At 37.5% G+C, this 23775-nt stretch overlaps 1 protein-coding gene across 2 annotated transcripts in view; it reads left to right on the top strand.

Annotated features, from left to right (window-relative positions):
• Nucleotides 1-23775, top strand: part of GABBR2 (gamma-aminobutyric acid type B receptor subunit 2) — a 458014-nt gene that overhangs the window by 310341 nt on the left and 123898 nt on the right. The window contains exons 12-13 of one of the 2 annotated variants that reach the window (XM_064705659.1): nucleotides 1965-2072; nucleotides 17431-17553. In XM_064705659.1, the coding sequence (XP_064561729.1) occupies nucleotides 1965-2072; nucleotides 17431-17553 (231 nt within the window). The remainder of the gene's footprint in view (nucleotides 1-1964; nucleotides 2073-17430; nucleotides 17554-23775) is intronic. The other variant, XM_064705661.1, reaches the window with a different exon arrangement.

Here is a 23775-nt window from a genome sequence, read left to right on the forward strand (position 1 = left end):
AATGGCTTGGGTCAGAAGGTACATCAAATATCATCCAGTTCCAATTCCATGGCCGTGGGCAAGGATGCCGCCCATGAGACCAGGCTGCTCAAGGCCAAATCTAACCTGGCCTTAAACACTTCCAGAGATGGAGCATCCACACTTTGGGCAACCTGTTCTAGTGCCTCACAACTCTCATAGGGAAGAACCACTTTTCTCTTACTAATTCATTATTTTGGGCCATGGGTGTCTTATTTAATTATTAACTGCAGTAATTCTATTGCTTTATCAATAGTTTTTGAATGAGTATATTTTTTTTTCTTTTCCCTGCCTTCACACCTAGTCTCTAAACACTATTAAAAGTCAGAATTTGTTTTCGGCAGAAAATTTTATGTAGAAAGATCACATTTTGAATACAAAAACTTAAATTCTGGAAATATTTGAGAAGGCAAAAAATAGCATGTTTTTAGATATGAAACATTTAGGCTATTCATCAGGATTATCTTAGATGTCAAGTTTTGAATCTTACTAGAATGCCTAGTTTCTCATCAATATGCATATCCTGAAACTACAAATTAGAAATCCCAAACTCTCCAGAAGTTAGATGTGAAACTAGGCTGGTTTCTAATGAAAAACATTGCCTTTAGGTTCTTTAAATAATATTTCCCAAATGCTTTCTTAGAACATCCTAGTTTCTCTAAATCAGATTGGTTTTTTATATCACAAAACATCTCTGCTGGCCAAGCATGCATAGTCAACATGGCCAAAAAAAGGTTGGCTTTCCCTTTTTCTAGCTTTCCTTTCTCTGTGTTTTGCCATTGTCTCTCCCCCAGTTTTTTCATCTGCAAGGTAGAGTACTTCGGATTTTTACTTCTTTGTTCAATTTTGTGCAGTTTTATGGGTTGGTACTCCCTTTTTATGGGTTGGTGTGTGTGAAGTCTCTTAAAGGAGGATGAGATTATTCCTCCTCCTCATGATTTCTCAGGCTCTCAGATTTAACTATTGGCTTCCAGCTCCATGCTGTTCCTCTCACATAGTCTTCTACCTGCTGTGCTTTGTAGTCTCTGATCCATCTTTGGGAAGAACATGACCTGCTCAGGAAAAAAAAGCTTCCAAACAGCCAAACCTGGAAACAGAAATTTCCTAGGAATTAGAGAGGGCAGTGCAGAGCTTGCTGCAACTCTGAATATCACTGTCCTGGCTCAAAGCAAGTTGAAAAATGAGGGCCTATGTACAAGTTACTACGGGCAGGGGAGGAATTGTATAAAAAACTTTTTTAATCTGTATTCTGTAATTCTTGGTCAATTTGAAGTTTTCTATTTAGAAGAAAAAGGAAAAAACAGCCCAAAACCTTGCACCCTTGCTCTGTGCAAGCTCACCACCTCCTTTTTCTTAGGCCACGTTTGCAGGTATTGTCATTGACTTGGGCATTGTTCCTGAGGCTTGCCAACCAAAACTATGTTCCTGTTTTGCCATTGTTTCTCATAGGATAATTTAAAATCTGTTGTTCTTATCTTTCTAAAATGCTTGGGTTTTTCATTGAGTGATGCATATCTCATATAGTACAATCTTTTCTTATTTGGTCTGAATTACATCTCTATTTCTCTGTTCATTTCTGTTCAAAATGTTGCTATTAATATTACCTCCCTGAGTGCTTTTTGTAGTCTGTCTCTTGAGTTTCTCCACTGCTTCTTTCCTCTATCTGCAAAGAACACAATAAAAGTAAAAAAGCAGAATATTTTAAGAGATTTATGGGTTTATATATGACAGCATCTAGATTTGTTTCATTTATGGAGGGAATGGATGGATGAGTAAAAGAGCAAGTAAGCAACGAATGAGAAATTACTAAATATCAAGTTTTTTCAAGTTCTTCAGATTTTTTCCTCAGGGTCTTGATAAAAAAGTTGTCTAAAGTTATCTAAGTATCTTTTCTAAGTTATCTAAGTAACTTTTTCTTTTTTTTTTTTATGTATATACGTTTTTAGGTCCGAACATGGATTCTTACAGTGGGATACACAACTGCATTTGGAGCAATGTTTGCAAAAACGTGGAGAGTCCATGCAATATTCAAAAATGTAAAAATGAAGAAAAAGGTGAGAGGAAATAGAGTCTTTTTTTGTTGCCCTGCTAATGCAATTTTCTAATTGTTTTCATGCCTTTCCTGGATGGCCATAGCAGTGCTGACTGTTCATGTGTCACATCCAAAGATCCTGAATAATTTGATATTAAGGCTTTTTGGTTTATTTTTTAGTCTCTTGGAATTGGAGTCAAGCATCAGCCCTCCAGTCTTTTTATTATAAAAGGTCTACAGTGGAGTTGGCTGTAAAATGTAAATGTGAATTTGGATCTCTGCTCCCTCTTAGTATGTTGCTTCAGCATCCAGATGTCTCCTTCTGGTAGATTTGCTTATTAATGTTTTCTGATTATATCTGTCTAAGACATGGGTATTACCTGAGGATTTCTCAGGGATTGATAGGAGAAAGCAAGAGAAAGTGCTGCTTATAGTTTCACATTTCTAATTAATGTTCAAATTGCATAAGTTTATTCTAAGATTGGTCAGAATTGAACCACAATAGTTGTCTCTGTCATTTTTGGTACAGCACATTTTCTGTAAAGCATTAGTTTCAGTCTAGGAGTAGTGCAGCTCTTCATGATATTTTTCCCGTTAAGCTTCTTTTCATACATGAAGTACTTTTTATCACATGATTTTATTAATAAATTGGAAAAACACTGAGTAGAAAACATTTTGCTGGTAAAGACATTAAGAGAAATGTTCATGAAACAGAAAAACAAAATTAATATTTTTATAGAATGAGCAGAAGTTTCTATGTGCTCCTGAATAGTTTTATTCTAATAACCAATAAAGAGTTATATATAACCAAATTAAGTAGAAGAATATTCCAAAAACTTGTCAGATTACTCTTTTTTTTTTTTTTTTGTTATGTGTGGTTGTAAAAGATCTCTGTTGTTAATTTTTATTTTGTTAGCACCATGTTATTTTTCCTCAATTGCAATATGTAAGGAGTCTCTCACTATAGGATACATCATTCCCTTAGAAGGAATGGACTTTAGTTAGACAGGGAGAGAGTTAACTCAGTTTCTAAGAAGATTTATGTCTGAGGTTATTAAGGAATTACATGCTGTGTCTGGAACTGGATCTATTACTCTGGCACCACATCCAATTAGTACTTGCCCCTCCTATTTGGCCATGTCAGGTTTGCTCCACTTCATTATCATTCTTAAAAAAAAAAAAAAAAAGATTAATAAATACAAAATATCTTTAAACTAACTAAAATTATAAAAAATTTCTATACCAAAACCAGGATGCTCTGGGTGGACTGAAATGGAAACCTCTCTTTTTGCATGTTTGCAAAGAGCCTATTCTAACATGTGAGTTTATACTACCAGACTCTTTTATACATTTTTTTCTTAATTTTTTTCAAGGATCTCACACTTCCTATATTAAAATTTTTTAACAAAGATAAGCCAGGATTTTACCTTCCTGAGAAATGAAATTTTACATTGCAAATATTTTTTACGTATTGGTACAAATCTTTTTAAGTTAGTGAAGTTACACAAGACGCTACAGTCTAACAAATAAAAGCATTGACTTCATGACTTTTATTATCCTCAGAATTTTATAATTCCTCCAACACATACTATTTCAGATAGGAGTGAGCAGGTACTGCAATGGACTGTCACTGAGCTTTTGCTTCCTTTTTTTTTAAACATTGCATTTTAGATCTGCAAATTGCTACTCAATAATAAATTTCACTGTCTGTTAATTAAACATAATCCTCAAATTCTTTGTTGCCTCTGTTCTTCAAGGGGCTCATCACCAACTGCAAATTGCAATTGATTGTGCATAGCTGGATGTTAAAATCATTTAAGATCAGTTAAAAAGATACTGACCAGTATAAGAGAGATAAACTTCCAGACATCTGGATGATGACCAATGAGCTGCTTTGCTCTGAGTGATACTGGAAACATCAAGGCTGTTAGGCTACCTTCCTCAGTATTCTAGAATTAAGTCAATAACACATGTTGTTCTGTAAACTTTAAAGAATTCTTTATTTAGATATCTCACTCCAAATCATAAGTATGAATCATGAAGTGTGACAGTTTTCTTTATGTAAAACAAATCAGCTATCCAGATAAGTGTTTACTAGTCATATATTTTCTGTTTCTGATTTGCCAGGATAGATAAAAGTGTTTTTAGGAGTCAACTGAAAAACATGGCATTCTTTACTTATGTCTTGCAAGAATGACATTTCCATTTTCTGCAGATGTAGTTTACAGTCAAAGTATTTTCTTTCTATGGATGCACAGAAAGTAGAAATTTTTGCAAACCATATCTAAACTGACAAATACACAAAGGTAGTGCCACATGAAAGAAGCACATTAATGTTTCTAAACTAGTTGTGCCATGACAGAGCAGACTGGCATTGCATTCAGAGAAGTACAAAGTTCCAAAATTGTTTAAGTAGTGTGGATCTTATTCATTTGTGATCACTTCAGTTACTACCTGTATAAAATATGACAGTAAAATCTGTATGACCTTTAGGCATAGAACCTTTGCCTGTCATCCTCAATATTTTCTTCAGGAAAATATTTGCCAACAGTGAAATTTCTTCAGAGAGTGAAAGAATCCCTGTGTGGCTGTTGAAAACACTGGTTAATTAATTTCTTGAAAGTGGGTGTTAAGTAAAGGAGAGAATATGATGAGTAAATCTGTTTATCTTCATTAGATAGGGCAAGCTTCTGTACATTTATTGTACACTTTGGTGTACAACGTGGCTTTTTGAAGGGATTAGTGGATATCTGTCTCAGTGTGAGGAATATATGGAAATTTAAATAATAATAATAATAATAAGCTCCATATTACTGCAGTGGAAAGTGAAACTTAATGAGTTAGAGCATCTTGAATTAGTTGAAGGTTCTCATTAACTGCTGTTTATAAAGCTTTCAAAAGTCTATTTTATTTTCACCCTTTTATACATCCACTCTTCTGTTACTGGAAATTAATAAACAATAAAATTCAAAATATACTCATTCTTTTATCAGACCACTAAGGATAAATTTTGCAAAATTCCCAGACCTCTGTCACCATCTTTGATCTTGCTAGGGCTCAAAGGAAGCAAATTAAAAATGCATTAGTTTTAGCTGGAAACAGAGGGGTGCAAGGGGATCAATTTTTGTCAAATGGAAATGACAAAACCAGTAGGGGGAAATAAATTATTTTTGAGTTTTGAAGAGGTTAGCGGAGATAATGGAAAGTGAAATAGTATTAAAAATAACTGTAACAGTTATAATTGAGGTGCAGCTCTGGTTTTCATACATCTCCTTTCTGTTGTTTTGGGCTGCAGAATGTCTTCTGCTCTGAGAGAGGTGGGGACTGGTTTATTGTTTTCCTTGGCAGCAGGAGGGCTGGCAGTGGATAAGAGGAGAGAGGGGAGAATATCAGTGGCAGGAGAGCATGTGGTGTCCTGGGGAAGCTTTAGCTGGCTGAACCATTTAGAGAACGAAGCCTTCTGGAAAATTTAGAACGATGAGAAGCTGTCTGTTTTGTAGGATCTGCACTGTCTTGGGTTTTTGGGGGTGTTGAAGCACTCCTGCACAGTGATTGCTCCTGAACAACTGCTGAATGCCAAATAAAACCCAGAATAGTCAGAAATTCAGTGTAGTAATATTTAAAGCCTCCATAAATGTTATAAATTCTCCTCCTACAAAGACAAGCATTTAGCCATTTGTAGATGGCTGCACTAAAGCGTGAAGATGATCAAGGCCACAGTGTTGCCTTGTTGCATTTGTTATATTTGAAAGTACCATACATCTCAGTTGATGCTGCCACGATAAGCTTGTCTTACCCAACAGAGTACACTCTGGCTTTGCCTATTTGGACTTAATTCTTCAATTGTGGCATCAGAGAAAGAATGTTTTATCTTCAATTTTCACTGAAAATATTATCATTGTAGTCAGTTATTACTACTGCTGTAGATTTCTGGTGACATATGTCTTTATGTTGACTAAGTTGTTACAAGATAAATCCATAATATAATGACAAAAGGGGTGTAGAGCAGCCTCTTTTCTTTAGGCTTGTACTATAGTTTGGCCAACATTATTCTACTCCTTCACATAAGCTTTTCTCTGTGTTGGTAATATCAAAGGGAAAGAAAGCTACAAATAATCACAATAGACAAAAATGACTTATCAGTCTAACCTGACTCAGCTATGCCTGTCAGGCTGCCATCTGGCAAATTTGTTGTCATCCATTTGGCCTGCTAGGTCCTTGTGAGAGTACTGAAGAGAGCTGAGGTCTTCATGCCTTGCAAAGATCGGAAGGAGACTGCACAGATTATGTTTTTGACAGTAGGATGGGGAAGGGAGGCTGGCAGTGCAAAGGAACTTCAGGGCCAAGAGACTGGGAGCAGGAAAGAGACTGAAGAGGAGAAATCAGGTTTCCTGCCAATTACTTCAAGAGAGAAGCCTGTCCAGATGAGAAAAAAAAATAGGAAAATCTTGGGATTATATACTGGGAAAGATATTGAAGAGGGAGACTGAATTTGGATTAAAATTCCTTTGCAAACTAAATTTCAAAGCCAGCAAAGGCAGGAAGGTCTGTAAGAAGTGATCAAGAAAGCTGAGCATGATGGAATGCAGAGCCTGAGTATGGTATTTAAATGGCAAGCTGTAATTGAAGAACTAGGTCTGGTTTAAAATTAGATTAAGATTGAAATTTAGAGGCAGAATGGGACGCCTGAAAAGTAGGGATGTAGTCTAGGAAATCAAAGCAGGAATGAGAATGGAGAAAGAGACAAGAAAAACTTGAAATTAGGACTGACCAAAATGATTTCACAAGAAGTGTGGGCAGAGCATAAAATCTGAACACAGGATTTTTTAATTTTACTGTTCTTCTTTCTATTAATGTGTATCTGTAAAACCTACTGGCAAAATATGTGCCTTTTCTTCCTGTTATGCAGTTGTACAGATCCTGATAGCTTCTAGTGACTCTTTTAGCTCAAGCTGATGAGGTGTGCAAAGATGTAAAGGCCCCTCTTGCTGATGCATGCAGCTCTCTCTATAATTGAATACTCTTTCCATTTTCTTTATGAAGAATTGGCTCATGAAAATGCTAAAAGTTTAAGGTTGTGGCTGAAAAGTCAATAATTGAAAAACTACAGCTTGCTAAGTTCTCTACAATGTACATTCCTTCCCCTATGTGGATTATTAGGACACCAGTGAAGCCTTGGCTTTCTACAGAATGCCACTGTCATGGAGCAAACGTAGCGAGTCTGCTCTGGGCATGCAATAGGACTGTGCAGTAAAAGAGAGAGTTTTATGTTACCATCTTTTCATTCTTTTCTTTAAACCAGAAAATGTGCATAATGAAAAAAGCAATAGGAGTTTTGAGAAAGGTGGTCTGATATATAAGACAGTTAAGTGCCAAATGAAGAAAAATAACGACTTTCCAGAATTATTTGTTATGCTGTAGAAATCTCTCTGAACATATTTTTTTCAGAAATTATTCTTCTGTTTCTTTGTTTCTGAGAAGCAAATCTATTACCTGAGTGAAACAGTGCAGGAATTCTCAGACATTTTATCTTGTTACCTTCGCACTCCATTTTTCTTAACAAATCTGGCCACCCCACCTGAATAACTTGAACATTTAATGGTTCAAAAATAGGTGTATAGAAAAGCAGGAGTGGTAAGAAATGATCCAGGCTCTTTCTGGGGATCAGGGTCCTCATCTCCCAGGTCGGGGCGGGCAGCCGTGGCTGGGTGCTCCTACCCTGCACGGTGCCAGCTGCAGGGATGCTGCCAGCTCCTGTGATTGCACAGCATCCCTGGGGAAGGGGGAAATAGAGGGGAGAAAGCAGCTGGAGGCTACACAGTTATGAGTTTATGTGCTGCTGCCTTCTCTTCTCAGCTTGTGTCTGTTGATTGCTCTCCCCATCCCTCCCTTGGAAACCTCTGTGAGGAAGTTTATAGAATGAATGTCATCTCTGGCTGTAAACTTTCCCGTAAGTTTTTCAAGCCACTTACGGAATTCAGAATTTATTACAATCTATGTTTTTCCTCACTGAAGTCCTGAAGAGGTTTAAAAAAAGTTTCCCATTATCTTAATCTTTTAAAAATAAGTGAAGCAAAATTTTCCAGATGTTGACATAGGGTTTAGGTCAGAACCTCATAAGCCACATCTCATTTATTCACTTAGTTCAGAACCTCATAGGCCACATCTCATTTATTCACTTAAATCCTATGTAGATGTAGTTCTGAATTAGCATAAATGTAGTTTGTGTTATCTAATCCGTTCTTTCTGAAAATTCTGTTATAAAATATTTTTCCAGGTCAGTTTTCAGACTGTAAATGTTTATATTTTTTCCAGGATTTTTTTTTAAATCGTGCTAGAGCTTTTTGTGTGCACAACAAGAAGTTATATGATGGATTTCCCCTAGGATACACTTGTTTTCTACTAAATATATATGAGAGATCATAAGTCTGGAGAGGAGACGTGTCAAGATCCAAAAATTTGCTTAGGGTAACCATACCAACAGTACAACAATCTATTAGGGACCATCTGCTGAAAATGAACCAGCATATGGATACCTAAAGAAATGTTCAGTGTTATTGTTCAGTCTTTGAGAGTAAGAAAGAAGACAGTTTGAAATTTGCTTATGTTTAGGATTTTTTTTTATTATGAATATTTACCACTGGACCAAGTAATCTCTGATACTTACAGGGCAGTGTAAATTATTCAGGTATGGCTTATGGTTTATTAATAAACAGATACAGTATTTCCTAAAGTGATATAAGTGGAAACTAAATTATTTTGATTTTTTCTTCCCCAAATAGCTACAACTATAAATTTTAAGTCCAAAGCTTTAAAAATAGTCAGTGTAATTTTAGAATCCAAACTTAGATGTAAAATAAGTGTCGTGGTTTTCATAAGAGCTGATCAGCCAAAATGCCAACCAAGGAACAACAGGAATCATATTTCTAAAATTTACATTAAATAAATATGGAATGTGAAGCTAAATCTCAAGCTCATGTCACAGAAAGAAGCTGAGCTAATGAACTGTACATCTAGAAGAAAAATCTGCTTTTGAAGTAATTTATGTATGGAAATTTCTGCATGGTACAGCTTGATAAGGGTAAACCTCAGTAGTGACAAAACCAACGAAAACTCTATGTGAAATGTAAGTGCTCATAAATGGTGCTACAACCATAATTTCTATGTATTATGAGACTATTGGATGACAGAGAAATAAAGAACATGTTGCTATACAGTATGAGGCAATTTATTCCTGAATAGCTTGAAATTGGATTGTAAATGTAATCAAGTGCATTGATGTTCCCAGCTATTTGGTAATGATGAAGTATGCTCTTCCAAAGAATTTTTCATTAAGGAAAATATTAAAGTCTAGGTACTTTATTGTAATATCAAACAAAATCAGAATATTTCTCCCTGAACATTCAAATCTTTCATGCACTTTTTTTTTTCCTGAAGGTTTGGGTTCCTTTCAATTCCAAAAATGGGAATTCACACCTCTCATAGAAAGTCCTTTACATTTATTCCATGTGTTCTTGAGCTCAACAAGTGCATTTCTCTCAAAGGTGAATTTGACCTGCTGTTTTGGTGGGATATGCAGGTTTCTCAAGGCAGCACATCTTGCTTTACTGATGGTTGTGAGCAGAGGTTAACACAATGTTGAGGGTTTTTTCTAAGAGTTCTCCAGAACACCAGCAAGAATGGTTAATTCTAATGCTGTCAAGTTGGATTTCTTAGCACCATTTTCAGACTAACATGTTTCTTATTTTTGTCCTTTCAAAATAATTTTGTGAAAAATAGTCATTTCAATATAGATTTATATTGAAAAACAAACTGTGTGCTCATTATGGTTGGATTACCAATGTTAGTGAAACAATCACCTCTCCAATTCTCTAGTGCATTGTAGTCATAACTGAGGCTCAGGCTTTCAAAAACGAGGATTTTTATCACTTTTTTTAACCCATTGCTTAATCTCTCTCCGTCTCTAACCTCTGCAAAGTTTCTATCTTCTGCTTCCCCTAGGGATCATCTCCACTAGGATATTCCTACTTTTTTTTTTTTTTATATGAGTTGGAAAAGAGCAAAGGTATCTTCCAATCGATTTCTTCTCCTGGCAGTGGGGCATAGAGTCAACACATCCACATTTGCAATAGCATTAATGGGAGAGTGAGTCTGCCCAATGATGCAATTATCCTGAACAGGAGTCACCAAAGAAGAGACATTTTAGCAATATGTGCTTTAGCAGGCTAGTGACTGTAGCTATTTAATTCTCAAAGCCAAGCTTTTTGATCATATCCAATTGTCCATTATTGTCAGGAGTGCCACACACTCCATTGTCCTGAAAGGTAGTCACCAAGTTCTTAGACTATAGGTGTTGCTGCAGATCTTCTCTGGAAACAGAAATATTGAGTTTTCGGTTTTGCTTTTTTTTTTTTTTTTTTTAATTTATAAGTAGATATACAAGTCTTCTATCAAATCAGTCAAAATACCTCTAAGAGAATAAAACTTAGCTTTTTACTCCCTTTGACTTACTGGTCAAAATCCTTAATACTGCAACACGTTTTTTAAAAAGTTAGCATTCACTCATTAAAACGAATGTAATTGCAGCTTGAGGCATTGCCAATACTAATCATACAATCTATTATAGGAAGTACTCATAATAGCTGTTGAAAAAAGCATTGTGGAGTTACTGGGAACAATGCATAATGTGTTTTCAATAGTCCTTTTTTCTCATTCCATTACAAAATAGAAATTAAGAATGTATTACAGGATAGTTCACTACAATATTAATGGCTTTAATAACTCTAAGATAGAATCTCCCTCAGCCCACGTAGGGTAAAGTTCACCCACCCACCACTGACTTTGCATCCCCAACCTCCTGGCACCATCCCACTTGTGCCAACCCACTTAATGTAGGGGAGCAAGCCCAAGGTGTCCCTGAACTGCGCTGAGAGAAATGAAAGGTTTGTTTTTGCAGTGGAGAGAGTATCCTGAAGGCAAGTTCATGAGTGGTTCTATGGTCCCTTTTGCAAGCTCACAGACTTTACAATTTTTTTCCCTGCAAACTGTATTTTCTTTCTTTCCCCTCCAGTTCAGAGGGAGGACTCTGATCAGCAGGATTTCTGTGTGTATCAGGGAGAAGAATATTTGGTTTCAGATTTCTGAGAACTTTTGTAATTGATGTCAGCGATATTCATTTAATTGAATAAGGTCGAGGAAGCTTCACAGAGGGGTTCTTTAAAGAGAGTTTCTCTCCACAGATTCCATCCCAGGAGTCTGGGGAAGTGACTACTGAAAAAAAAAATTTAATTAATAGCATTAAGTGTTTATCCAGCTAGTGCCAGAAGGCAAGGACTACTCTGTCAGCTAGACTAGACAGGGTTGATCTACACAAGAGAAACCAGAATTTCCTCCTTAAGCAAAAAAGATCCTACATTTTAAATGGAAAAGAAAAAATATATATATTTATATCAAAACCTATTAATAAATGCAAAAGCACTTCCAGCCTTTCTATGTTTCTATGAATTCAATTAAAAACCCAACAAACAAACAAACTGCAAAATTTAGCTAGTATAGCTTTAAATTTGAAGATATTTTATTCTGACAAATGGATGTGATCTGGTAATAAGGAAACTAACTTTGAAGAAAAGACAGGAATAAATTAACTCTTCAGTCATGCTGGAAAGCTGTTTGTGGAAATCAGAGAGTGCAAAACTAATGTTGCATCCTGGAGATGTAAGTCTTCATATGTAAGCCTCTTTCTTCATGGTTTAGAATGGAGTACAGCTTTCAGGTCTGTGTCATAAACATTTTCAGAATTGGTTTCTAGTAAGATAAGAAATAACAGAAAGTTTTCCCTAGCCGTAACTATAAAAAACAAACCTAATATTCCATTACTGTTGATTGCCAAATTTCCAGATGATCCCACAAACTGGTGGATGATAGGATCATCCAGGACACAATGGATATGCTTTAGAAAGCAAATGAAAAAAGCCCAACAAAAGGTTTATGCAATAATAACCAAATGAACAGTTGAAGTTGCTGTGGCAGGTGGTACAGCCTGTGATAGTTCTAGAAAATCCTCAGGAGTTTCCACGAGCAGAAACTTTATCCCAGAGTTTTAGTCCGATTTTATATCTCCTGTGATCAGATGGCAAGTCTGTGGAGAGTAAGGACTATGATCTGTCTTCATGGTCGTGAGTTTTCAGAATAATTTTGATTTGCCCATACAGTGATGTTGCTGAGAAGAAAATGGCCTACGAGCTTTTGTTCTGAGTGAATTTATTTTGAGGACAGATCGCTTCATATCCAGATATATAGTCCAGACTGGTGGCAATGGCATTTATAACAGTGTGCAGATCTGCCAGGATGAGACAGATTCACCTATCCAATCACAGATGGTAGAAAATATGACTCACAGATGCTGCTGTGTGAGAGCTTGGCTTCAGCAAGGATTCAGGAGCACTTGCATAAATGGATTTTATTAGCTACCATGTATTTCTCCAAAGGCTGATTTACTGTTTGCTAGAAGGAAAATGAAAAGAGAAAAAAAATGAGAACTTTCCTCTTAAAGGAAAATGACATTTTTGATTGTGAGGAGCCTCACTAGCTCATTACTTTCTTTTGTCAGACAGAGAATTTGTTGGATTTGCAAGATCTGAGTCAAGACTCCTTCAGTGCATCTGGTGATTCCCGAGGAGTGAATGTACTGAATTGAAGGAGTTCTAGTGGGTGGGAATGAGGGCTGGGAAAGCTGGGCTTCCTGCATGTGGAAGGGGAGAGCAGAAAGCCTTTCAGAAGTGATGTTAGTGATATACCAGTGGCATTTCTCAGGGCAAATCTCTTTTAGGACAAGCTGCTAATAACTAGCAGAAGTGAAAAATAATTGGACCTCGGTGTTTTGTTCTGAAAGCTAACATTCTGGTGGAGAGTTCTGCTTCAGAAGTGTATTCCAGCAGTGGTTTTGCCAAGGACAGGGCAGCACTGTGATGGGTGTGGGAGGCAGCCCCAGGTACCCTGCATTCAGCCCTCTCACCCTGCCGCAGCACCAGCACCGCTGTGTTTTGCAGAGCTCATCACGCTGGTCTAGGTCACTTAGGTTATCTTATGGGCTTTGTTTTGCTTGCCTTCCTCCTGGCTGTCTGGCAGAAGTAAGGGATGAATAATACCTGCTGCCAGTGACAGCTGCTGTTATACAACTCCCCTTCTGTCCAGAAAAGGACAGAGTAATGCAGGAAAAATTACTCCGAGAAGTATCCAAGGAAGAGCTCAACTGTTTGCTGTATCTCTACTCTTATCTTTTTCTAATAACTATTTGTCCAAAAAAAGGTTACCAAACGAAAATACTGTTCTGCAGTAGTGCAAGGTACAAATGAAAGATGTACAAGAGCAAGGAGAAGTGATGTGATGACATTAGCAATGTGATCATGAATAGGAAATTATTTATTTTGATTCTGTGCGTGGATTATCAGTATTACTACTTTTAATAATATCCTTTTCCTCTTTTACTTCTGGCATTGCTGTACCAGATTGACTAATATTACCAGGGGTTGACAAATCTGAATCCAATGCAACCTTACTTTCATTATGAAGATAGTTCATACAAATATGGAAGACATTGGGCTGCTTACCTATCCTAGGTAAAATGAGCGCTATTTCCATTTGAAAGATAAGATATTTTGAGGGGTTTTTTTTTCCAAGGAACCTTTTTGGCTTAGAAGAACAGAGGGAGACATTTCTGGCAAGATGCTTTCACATAGCTTTTAGTTTGTCAAATGTATATTTTTAGCTGAACTTAATTGCCTTCACCTCCTCTTGGGGGGCGGAGAGTGAGGAAGAGACGGACGTGTTTCAGAACACTAATTTTTCCTGACCCTAAATGTTTCCCAGGATAGGTGGTGTCGTGGTTTGACCAGGAAGGAGTGGGAATTCTGGGAAGCTGTGGTCAAACCAATGAAGGTTTTGGGTTTGAGACTGGCGTCCGGTGTGGCCAGTGGGGTTTGGACACACCTCCGAGAATACACAGGGGTTAAAAGCAAGGCACTGCCCTTGGCACTTCCTCTTTGGGACATCGTCGGGCGAAGAGGTCAGATCTCTTCCCCCGCCCAGCCCGCTGCTGCTGGGCGGGGGAGGGGCGGCCATGCGGTAGGCCCGGGGCCTGGACAGAGGTGGGGGTTGAGGGGCTTTCAAGAATGGAAGGGTGGAGGAGCCCCAAGAGACATCGAGACATCGGGCAGCCCCCCCCCCCCCCCCCTTCCCCCCAGGAGAGCAGCCAGCCAGGAGGAGAAGGGGGGAGGGGGGAGGAAGACTGCCCGGCCGGAGCGGCAGCGTGTGGGCAGCGTGCGTGGGAGTCTGGGAGTCGCTCCGGGACCGACAGAGACTGAAAACTTTTAACCCTTTCTTGCATGATTGGGGCCTTGCAAAAATGCTAATCCTCCTCGAAGCTGAATAAGAAGGGAGATAGGAGATGAGATAAGACAAGGACCTGGCCCGAAGAATGTGGAGATGATTGGATGGGGAGAGGTGATTTGGAGTGGCCTTTTGGCTGGACTTTTCTCGTGGCTATGGACTCAGTTGTTCCTGTGACACAGACTGCATTTAGGGGGAGGCAGTGCCTCAAAACCAGGAAGGTTCTTCGTGAGGACCCCCCGGCCCCAGGGGGTTGGAAAAATATGGGGGGGACAGATGTCCCAAAAGCAGAGACTGTGCCTTTTTGGAGTGAGACAAGGCATCCTTGAAAGACAACCCTAAAAGCAGCTCTGGCCATGCGCAGTGGTGAGAGCACTGGGCATGGAAGGAAGATGTTACAAGCGGCAAAAGGACTTTTTTTTTTTTTCCGGGCGGTGCCGAAGTGACAGAGAAGCACACGAGGTTTCAGTGTGTTTCCAGGAGAAGCCTATGGAACGAGAAGGACTCCTTTCCTCTTCATGAACTGATGTTTGAGTATACTAAAGTGTGGGGCCAAGGCTGGGCAGTTGTTTTGGGAGAATGTATCGGATTGGGAAAGTCAGGGAGTGGGGAGGAGGAAAGTGGCTTTTTTGTAAGGTTTTCAATTCTTTTCTTCTTTTTCCTTATGGTCTTTCCCTATTTTCCTGTAGTTTAAGTAATAAAGTGTCCTTTATGTTTAAGTTAGAGCCTGTTTTGCTTATTCCTGGTCACATCTCACAGCAGACACCAGGGTGAGGCATTTTCATGGGGGGGCACTGGCTCTGTGCCAGGCTCAAACCATGACAGGTGGGATGAATTGTCTTTTAAAGGCTTTTGTCCCTGCCCACTGGCTATTGAGAAAGGCTAAACATGTAATAGTTCAACAGCCAACTTCAGTAAAATAAACTACATCAGTTAAAAAGGAAGACCAACTAAAACATACCAATACAATACATTTCCTAGCCATTTAAGAGGGAGGAAAAGAAATTTGAGTTAAACTGACAATATTTCATCTAAATCCAAATTCTCTATGGACTTGACTCCCCATTGTTTTCTCTGCCATGTCTCCACTCATACTAGGAGCAGTACTCGGTATGTTTCGCTCAAGGTCTGTTTGTAGGCATTACAAAAGAGATTAAAAAAGACTAACCTGTTTCTTTTCAGCTCTGATTGCCACTTGATAAAAGTCAGACATAGTTCTGTTTTCCCAAAAGAAGGCAAGGGACCAAGCTGTGTCTGAGAACCTTTGCTTAATACCTGCTTTCATTTTAGCATTATGAAGAAACACATTTCAACAGCCTTCCTCCCCTGCACAGCACACCAAGGCACCTTGGCCTTGCAAAGTTCTCCTTTTCTCCTTGCCAAATCATCCAGCAGCAAGACATAGCACCATGAAAGCTGCACCCTCCCCTTTCATCTGCCCTCTCCAGACACGCCAGTGCTATCTCAGAATTCTGAGATGGGTGTACTGCTCCCTTGCTGCCATAAACATGGGGAAAGCATCACTTTCCAGTGCTTTATGGCAGTGGTAGCTACATGGATTTACATAACTGGTCTCAGGAAATGAATATATTGTATCAAGTCCTTTAGCTTATTCTGATTACTACCCTTTATTTTACTCTTAGTTTATTCCAAATTATCTATAAAATAAACCATCAGATTAACAAAAAGTGGTGCACAATGTTGCTGAAACATCTTTCAAAACAGAAAAGATATCACACCAAGCAATATGAAAACCAGACTTTCTAAAGTTCTTTATACATTATTTCAAATTTTGGTCATTTTCATCATTTCCTTCAGCTTGATAAGAATGTCATGCAAATACAATTTATTCTATGCAGGAATACTAACCTTGCCTCTATTAAGATTAGCTGACACTTCTGGCTTTTTAATGCATTTTTGAAATCCTAATAATTTCATCAAATTGAACTGAAATAATCACAACTTTCTTAAGCTTCTCAGGCTTAATATTTTTGAATATTTCATTTGGATTAAGTCAACTGTTTCCCAGAATGGAAACTTGGAAAAAAAAGATGTGTATTTGTCCATTTTAAAGCAATTTGGCAATAACTTTTGACTATTGGATGAGTGTTCTTAATAATAGAGGTAGATATTAATTAAGAAACCATGACCATGGACTCAAGAGCATGAAAATAAAATTAATTTAGGCCTTATATTTCAACATGATTACAACTTCGCAACTGAAATAATGCAATTGCAGTATATTTTCTTAGTGCTGCTATGTGTACAACAGTAGAAATTACATAGGGATTGCATGCAGTTATAAAAGACTCTAATACATGGTTTGGATTTTTATTTTCATGAGTGACTCTTGTTTTTCTGTTTGGAACCTAAACCCCAAGCAAAATTAGAAGCATGTTTTACACTAGATGTGCATTAAAGCCTCTGACCTTTGTAATACAGAAAAAATGTATCATTCCTTCTTGCTCCCTGGGTAACAGAGGAAAATATTAAACACATAGACACAAAAAACCTCCAAAATAAACTTTTTATAACTTCTGCATTTTCCACATCCACGAAGGTTATGAAAGACTGAGCACTAAGTCTTAGTGAAAACTACCTCAGTGCCTTCTACTCTGAGAGGCTGATGAACATTTTTCCACATTTGCATGCATAAACACAGCAGTGGCTCCCTAGAATATATTTTTCTCATTTTCCAGGAGTTAATATTAAACCTGGATTTCAATATAAATGTTCAAGAGTCTTCCCAAAGTCTTTATAGAAATGAGAAAACACTTCAGATACTTCTAATAACCGTGAAATGAACTAAAATAATTTGTCTTGCTTTCATCTTTCTATATTTCTTTTATTTGTTCATTGTTAAAAACCTTTACTATTAGCAACCTGTGTCTTTCTCCCTATATAGGAATAAAGCTGTATAGGGTCTATCTGTGGCTCATGGGAAACTCCCTACTTCTTTTTTCTTCTTTTTTTTTTTTTTTCTGTCTCTCCAGATCATTAAAGACCAGAAGCTACTGGGGATAGTTGGAGGGATGCTACTGATTGATCTTTGCATCCTGATTTGCTGGCAGGTTGTGGATCCTTTGAGGAGGACAGTGGAAAAGTATAACATGGAGGTATGTCCTCAAGCCCAAGTAATACTAATGGTTGCATATGAGTATCTACAGCTTTCCATAAGATTAAGCTAAAGATGCATTTAGTAAAATGAAAGCAAGTCAAGCTGTGTATTTTGGGGGACGAAGGGTTCTGGTTTTCAAAACCAAATAGAAAAGAAACAACTGCAGCCAAAAGAAATTGTGTATGTAGTTGCAGGTGCCACATTTCTGTCACTTGTGAGACATTTTATTTGCAAGAGTTGTAAACACAGGAGAGTCCTCTGCTAAGACTCTCTATTAGAGTCTGTTGCAATAAATAATAGATTATCAGAACCCATTAGTGAATTTCAGTAAGAGCTCATTCAAGATAAGTGCAGAAGAGGTCACTGCTTAGACTGCATTCTTTGTGGAGATGCTCAGGAATTATGTTACCTACTGCTGTATTTATTTGCAGTAATTTTATGTGCATGCACCCATACTAATTGTTTCTCTCTTAATGGTATTCCCAGAAAGCTCACACGAGCAGTTTTGATAGGCAGGAGGTAATACTTTAATGCCAGCTGTACACACGTTCCAAAACTCTGGTTGGTTTCTAGAAGTGGAGCTGAAGTAGAGCTTTCTGGACAAACTGAGAGCAAGAAACATGGCAGCAACAATTTATGCCTAGGAAAAAACCATCTGTCTGTATGAAGATGTGCATTGTTTGAGAATTTATTGCCTCCAACACGGCAACCGGTGATATCTGAAAGCTAGATTATATAAGGACAATCTAGAAGTGTTAGTCTCTTCTCCTATACTTGAATATCAGTAAGAAAAAGAACAATTGTTTTCTCTTCTGATGTTAACATTTGCAAGAAAATATATACCATTTCACTCCACTGCTTTTACTTCGTTCTTACTTTGCAGTGTAGCTCTGCAATTTCATTAGGAGAAGATTTCACTTTTTTGGTATCATTTGTAGAAAATACCCTAGAACAATGCCTCTTAAACTGCAAGGAGATTTCTTTGAAAAAATCATTTAGGAATCTGAAAAGATTTGTCTCAGTCATTCCCTAGAGTTTGAAAGACTTCCCAGCTAATACAGTTGTCAATAAAAAATAGAAAATGTAGCTGAAATTTGTCTGCTGGAGACACTTCTGGTCTATGTGTGTATAGCTTGAAGCCATAGCAGCTTGTTGAGAACCTTGTTTATTTCATTTTGCTCCAATTGTATTGTTAGTGATATTTCAGTTGTCAGTATTGTTAACATTTTCTCTGCTTATCTGAACCCAAACACATTATGACAAACAGTCATAAAATCCAATTAAAATAATCTCAGATAGAAGGAATTTTACTTTTTTGCTTTAGTGTAAACTAAAGAACCTGATATCTAGTGTTATTAGATTCCCTTGAGTATAATGTCCATAGACAGCAGCAGTAACTGTGAAGTTAAACTATAAGTAACATATATTTAAAAAACAATGTTTACTGTAATTTTAAATGGTTGCAATTTCCCTCTGAGCTTTTCAGTGTATGTTCTCTGATCATCAAATATATAATGCTAAAGACCTTGTGTGTTTTTTCCACATTTGAGGCTTTCCAGACCACGGGGCTGCACACCAGTTGCCTGAACTTTGCATAAGAGCTGAAATTCTCCTGCAATTATATAAGCCCATGCAAAGTGACGCTCACTGAATGCACACATGACAATGTTTGATATTTTGATCCCTCAGCATACAATTGATTTGAACTTACTGTTAGAGCTCTTAGCTGTTACTGTAAGTTGCGCAGAATATTTTTGAAGCTAATGGATTTGGGGTGGGAAGGAAATAAAAGTATCGTGCCAGCAAATGTGGTCATTAAACTATTGTATGTGCATAAAATATGTTACTATAAAAGCAGTGAGGTGAACTGCAATTTGCTTTCCTGAAGCACACCTCTTCGGGTCTCAAAAAATCTTGTGTAAAAGTAAATGACAATTGTCTTCTCTGCTTTAATTATTCTCGTTGTTGTTGTTGTTATGTTTTTAATTTTTAGGTTGCTAAAGTTTAATGGTGAATTCTTTAGTTGAGTTTGATGGAGCACATATCTTTTCTGTGTTTGAAAAATACTTGCCACAAACACTACTGGTGGCAAGTTTCTGTTTTATTTCAGGATTATTTTGTAGTAGATATTTCTTGTCCCACTTGATTCTGTGAAGTAATTTTAAAGGGATTATTTCTGTCAGTTAATGCTAATCCAAGTGATAAAGATTAAACTAAATGAAGGCTCCAAAGTTATGAATGCAATCAGTCATTCTAGCTAATGAACCATTTGAGCTCTGTTTATGAGTACTCATCAGCTTCCTGTGTGATAGTTCTGCATTTGGCTTCTATCAGATGATCCTCTGGTAGTTGTGTCTTCATAAGCACATGAATCAAAGGAACAAAGACAAGAAGCCCAAAGACTGGTAATGTCCTGTGCTGTTTGCTGTTATTCACAAAATAGTTCATTTTAATGAAGCAACAGCAGTAAATTATCAAGAACTTTTTAAAAGAGTTCTTAAACCCAGAACTTTAAAATCCAGGCTCCTTTTCTGGAGCTGTTTGCAACGTCCAAGCAACCCATGCCTTATAAGCTGAGGATAGGCAGTCTAAATCTAAAAATACAAAGGGAAGTGTGGGCATTTTTAGAAACTTTCTGGCTGTTACAGAAGGCAGAAATCCTATCGAATGCTGGATCTGTCAGTTTTCAGACCAATTTCTGGCATCCTGACCCTACAGGTATGGTTTCTTTAGGAAAAGCACATCTGTGGCTACCATAAGACACCACATTAAATGTTTTAATGACTGAACCATAATGCATCCAGATCCTCCAGTCATCAGCAGGGGAAGTAGTTTATGGTACATGGACGATAAAGTTGTTGGCAAAAGAAAAGAGGTTAAAGGCCAAGGCAGGGACAATGTTAAAAATTCTCTAACTGTACAGTGGTCTGTAAGAACCGTAGCGGTGTCCCTATGAACTTTTCCTAAGAGTGCTGTAGGCTTGATTTTCTCATAATGCAAAAGCTTTTGATGACACAAAGGGCTTCTAATCTTCAAGAAGCAGTGTAAAAAAAAAAAAAAAAAGAAAAGGGAATTATTCCATAATGTTACCTCTATTTATCTGTTTTCCTAGTTTCCCTGCCTGTAACATTTCTCCTTTTGCTAATTTTTCAGACCAGTGGAGAGACCAATCACTTTTTTTCCTCACTAATTTCTTCCTAGGCTGAACCAGGAATTTGCTTTTCTCATCATGATTCACCTTTTATGTCATAATCAAAATGATTATGCTCAGATCTGAGCCAGGTTCCTGCCAGACTGTTTCTCCCAGTCATGTGAACTGGAGTGCATCCTTCCTTCACTGCCTGGGCTGCCCATGAGGAACTAGGATGCTTCTGTGGATGCTGCTCTAGAAGAGATTTGCAAGGCTCTACCATTGTTTCCTTTTTGACCTGCTTTCTTAAGAAGGCAATATTTATGTGCTAGGGTGTTCTGTGTGAATTTTTTTCCTACTGCCTACCAAACTTTGCCTGTTTCAGTCAAATCTGACAGATTTGAGCAGATACAGTTCTTAAGGACATTGGACTGTGACAGACTTGCTAGAAACAGCCAGCTGTGTGGAGGAGACCTTCTGGTAGTGTCTCCTCTAAGAGAAGGGTCACAGAATGAGTTTATCCCTTAGTCTAAAACAGATATTTTAATTGACTTGCTACAGGGGAGCTTCACTCTTAGCTGAAGAGAATCCAGCCACAAGAAAAGAACACTTAGGAAACCAGCTCCCTCTAATTTCAGTTGCTCAGCTGTGTTGGAATGAAACCACAGTCTGAAATAGCAAAATCCTTTAGAAAGTGCAGTCTGTGCAACAGCCATATCATAATTCAATCATGTACTTAGTGCAGTTGAAAGGGTCTGTGTGTACACATGCACTCACACTCACCTCTTGCTCACAATTAGCTCAGCTAGTCAGAGCGTGGCACTGATAGTGCCAGGTCCATGTGTTCAGTTCCTCTATGGTCCATTCACTTAAGAGCTGGACTCAGTGATCCTTGTGGGTCCCTTCCAACTCAGAATATTCTGTTATTCTATGGTGTAGTAACTCTTTTACACTAGAGTTCAGCTTGAAAGCCTCTGACTGGCTTATCTTCTCCCAGCACAAATGCCTATGAAACAGATTTGATCTCTGTGGCCTTGGAAGGCAGACAGTGATAATGTTTAATAAATAATAACTTGTAGGGGAAATGGACTACCTTTTATAATCCCCAAGGTAAAAATATCTTACATTAGTGTTAGATTCAATGAAAGTAGTATCTTGCATACTGGATGCCAATATTTCATGTAAAATTTTAAAACATTTATCCAAGGCAGCAGCCTTTGTATTCCTTGATGGCTTAGTACCAATTAAGTAGTTATTTCTGTGATGTTTCCTCTTATGCATTCTGATGATAGCATTATCAACATTTAAAAATAAACTTCATTCTGGTATCTGGAATACCAGTATTTAAGGTTTCACCCTAATTTGTCCTGGGGTGGTAATAAACATGAAATAGAGAAAAAATCTGAATGAGATGCCATTTTAGAAGACACAGAAGAGAAAAAGAGATAATGAGACATGTCCTATTTGGGCTTCTAGCATTGATATAAATGTAAAATGCAGAAACCAATATGAGGAAACCTTATATGAGGATGTTGTAATAACAAAGATACCAACATGCAGGAAAGATTAGTTGGCCATGCCAGCCTCAGAGTAGTGCAGTATGTTAAAGAAAAGTCAATTTATATTACCAAATTAATAATTTCAGTGAGTGAGACAGAATTCCTATGTATTATAAGTGCATAACAATGCCACCAGACACATAATACTGCACAACAAGCCAGAAGTTCAGCTTTGACTGATACTGTTGAGAGACTCAAAAACATTGCAAAACCAAAAAAAAAGTGCTGCTCAAACTAACTCATTTGTAATTCAACAGATTAGAGAACACACAGACCGAGACTTAACCCTTGATTTCATTCTGAATAGCACACAGAATCCAATCTAAAATCTTGATATATGAAAGAGTTTTCCATAGCTACAAATAAATTCTTCTTAGTTTTGATAGCTTTGAAGAAGCAACAAACAAAAAAGGTCTGTGGAGTGGTACTCATATTCAGAAAGCTGAAGAACATTAAATTATGGAAGTGTCTTAAATAGTGGCTAAAGAGTAAACTGTAGAGAGTTAAATCAGGTGGTTTAGAGAGTATTGAGAACTTCATATGTGAGAGACAATGTAAATTCATGCCACACATCTAGTAAGACTTGAAAAAGAAAATACTCAGCATGAAAAACAGCAGGAAGACACCCTTCAAAAAAAATAAAATTATATCCCAATGGGGAAAATACACAGAATCATAATGTCTGGTAAGTTAAATGTCGAAGAAAATAAAGCAGTCTAAAAAAGCATCTTACAATGAATGAAAAAAGAATAATAAATTTTTCTGTAAATACCGGTAACAGCAAGTTTGCCACGGAGTCTTGGGAATAATATTTAAGCAGAGTAGAAGATCATTACTTGTAGAAAATAAGGCTTTGTGGAATGATTAAATGATTACTTTGCTGCTTTATTCAGCAAAATTCTTAGCGGAAGGATTTGTGGAGATTGCTGTGCTAGAACCCTTTTGATGAACTCACCGAGGAGTGACTGGAGTTGCTGGTGGGAATAGGGAAACTGATCCAAAATAAATCAATGGAAAAAGATTCTATTCTCCCAGGTTTTCTATAGCAATCCAAAAGAATAATTGTCAAACTACGGACAGTAGTATGTAATCATTAGCTCAGAACTGCTTTGAAATCTGAGCAAAATGTTGCGAATATCTTGCCATGTTTTCAAGACAGAGTAGAATTCTTAAATTTGTAAGTTAATGCAGTAGGCCAACTTATAAAAATGCTAATCAGGAGTAGGATTAGAAATTGATATGCTGCATTGAGGAGTAGTCGACATCACATTTGTGAAGGAACAAGTCATAAAAACTTAGTGAAGTCCTTTGAAGAAGCCAGCAGACATGAATAGAAGCTGACACAGCCAGCTAGGTCTCAAAAAGGACTCATCAATTTCTTTCATCAAAGGCTCTCACAGAAAGGAAATAGACACAGAATAAGAGAGAAGCCCTCAAATTGGTATGAAGTTCTTTAGAATAAGGAAACAGAACTAAGAAATAAATAAAAGTTCATTTTCTAGTAAGGAGGCATGTAGCCAGTAGAGTCCTT

The sequence above is a fragment of the Zonotrichia leucophrys genome, chromosome 2, assembly GCF_028769735.1.
Source record: "Zonotrichia leucophrys gambelii isolate GWCS_2022_RI chromosome 2, RI_Zleu_2.0, whole genome shotgun sequence".
Classification (NCBI taxonomy): Eukaryota; Metazoa; Chordata; class Aves; order Passeriformes; family Passerellidae; genus Zonotrichia; species Zonotrichia leucophrys.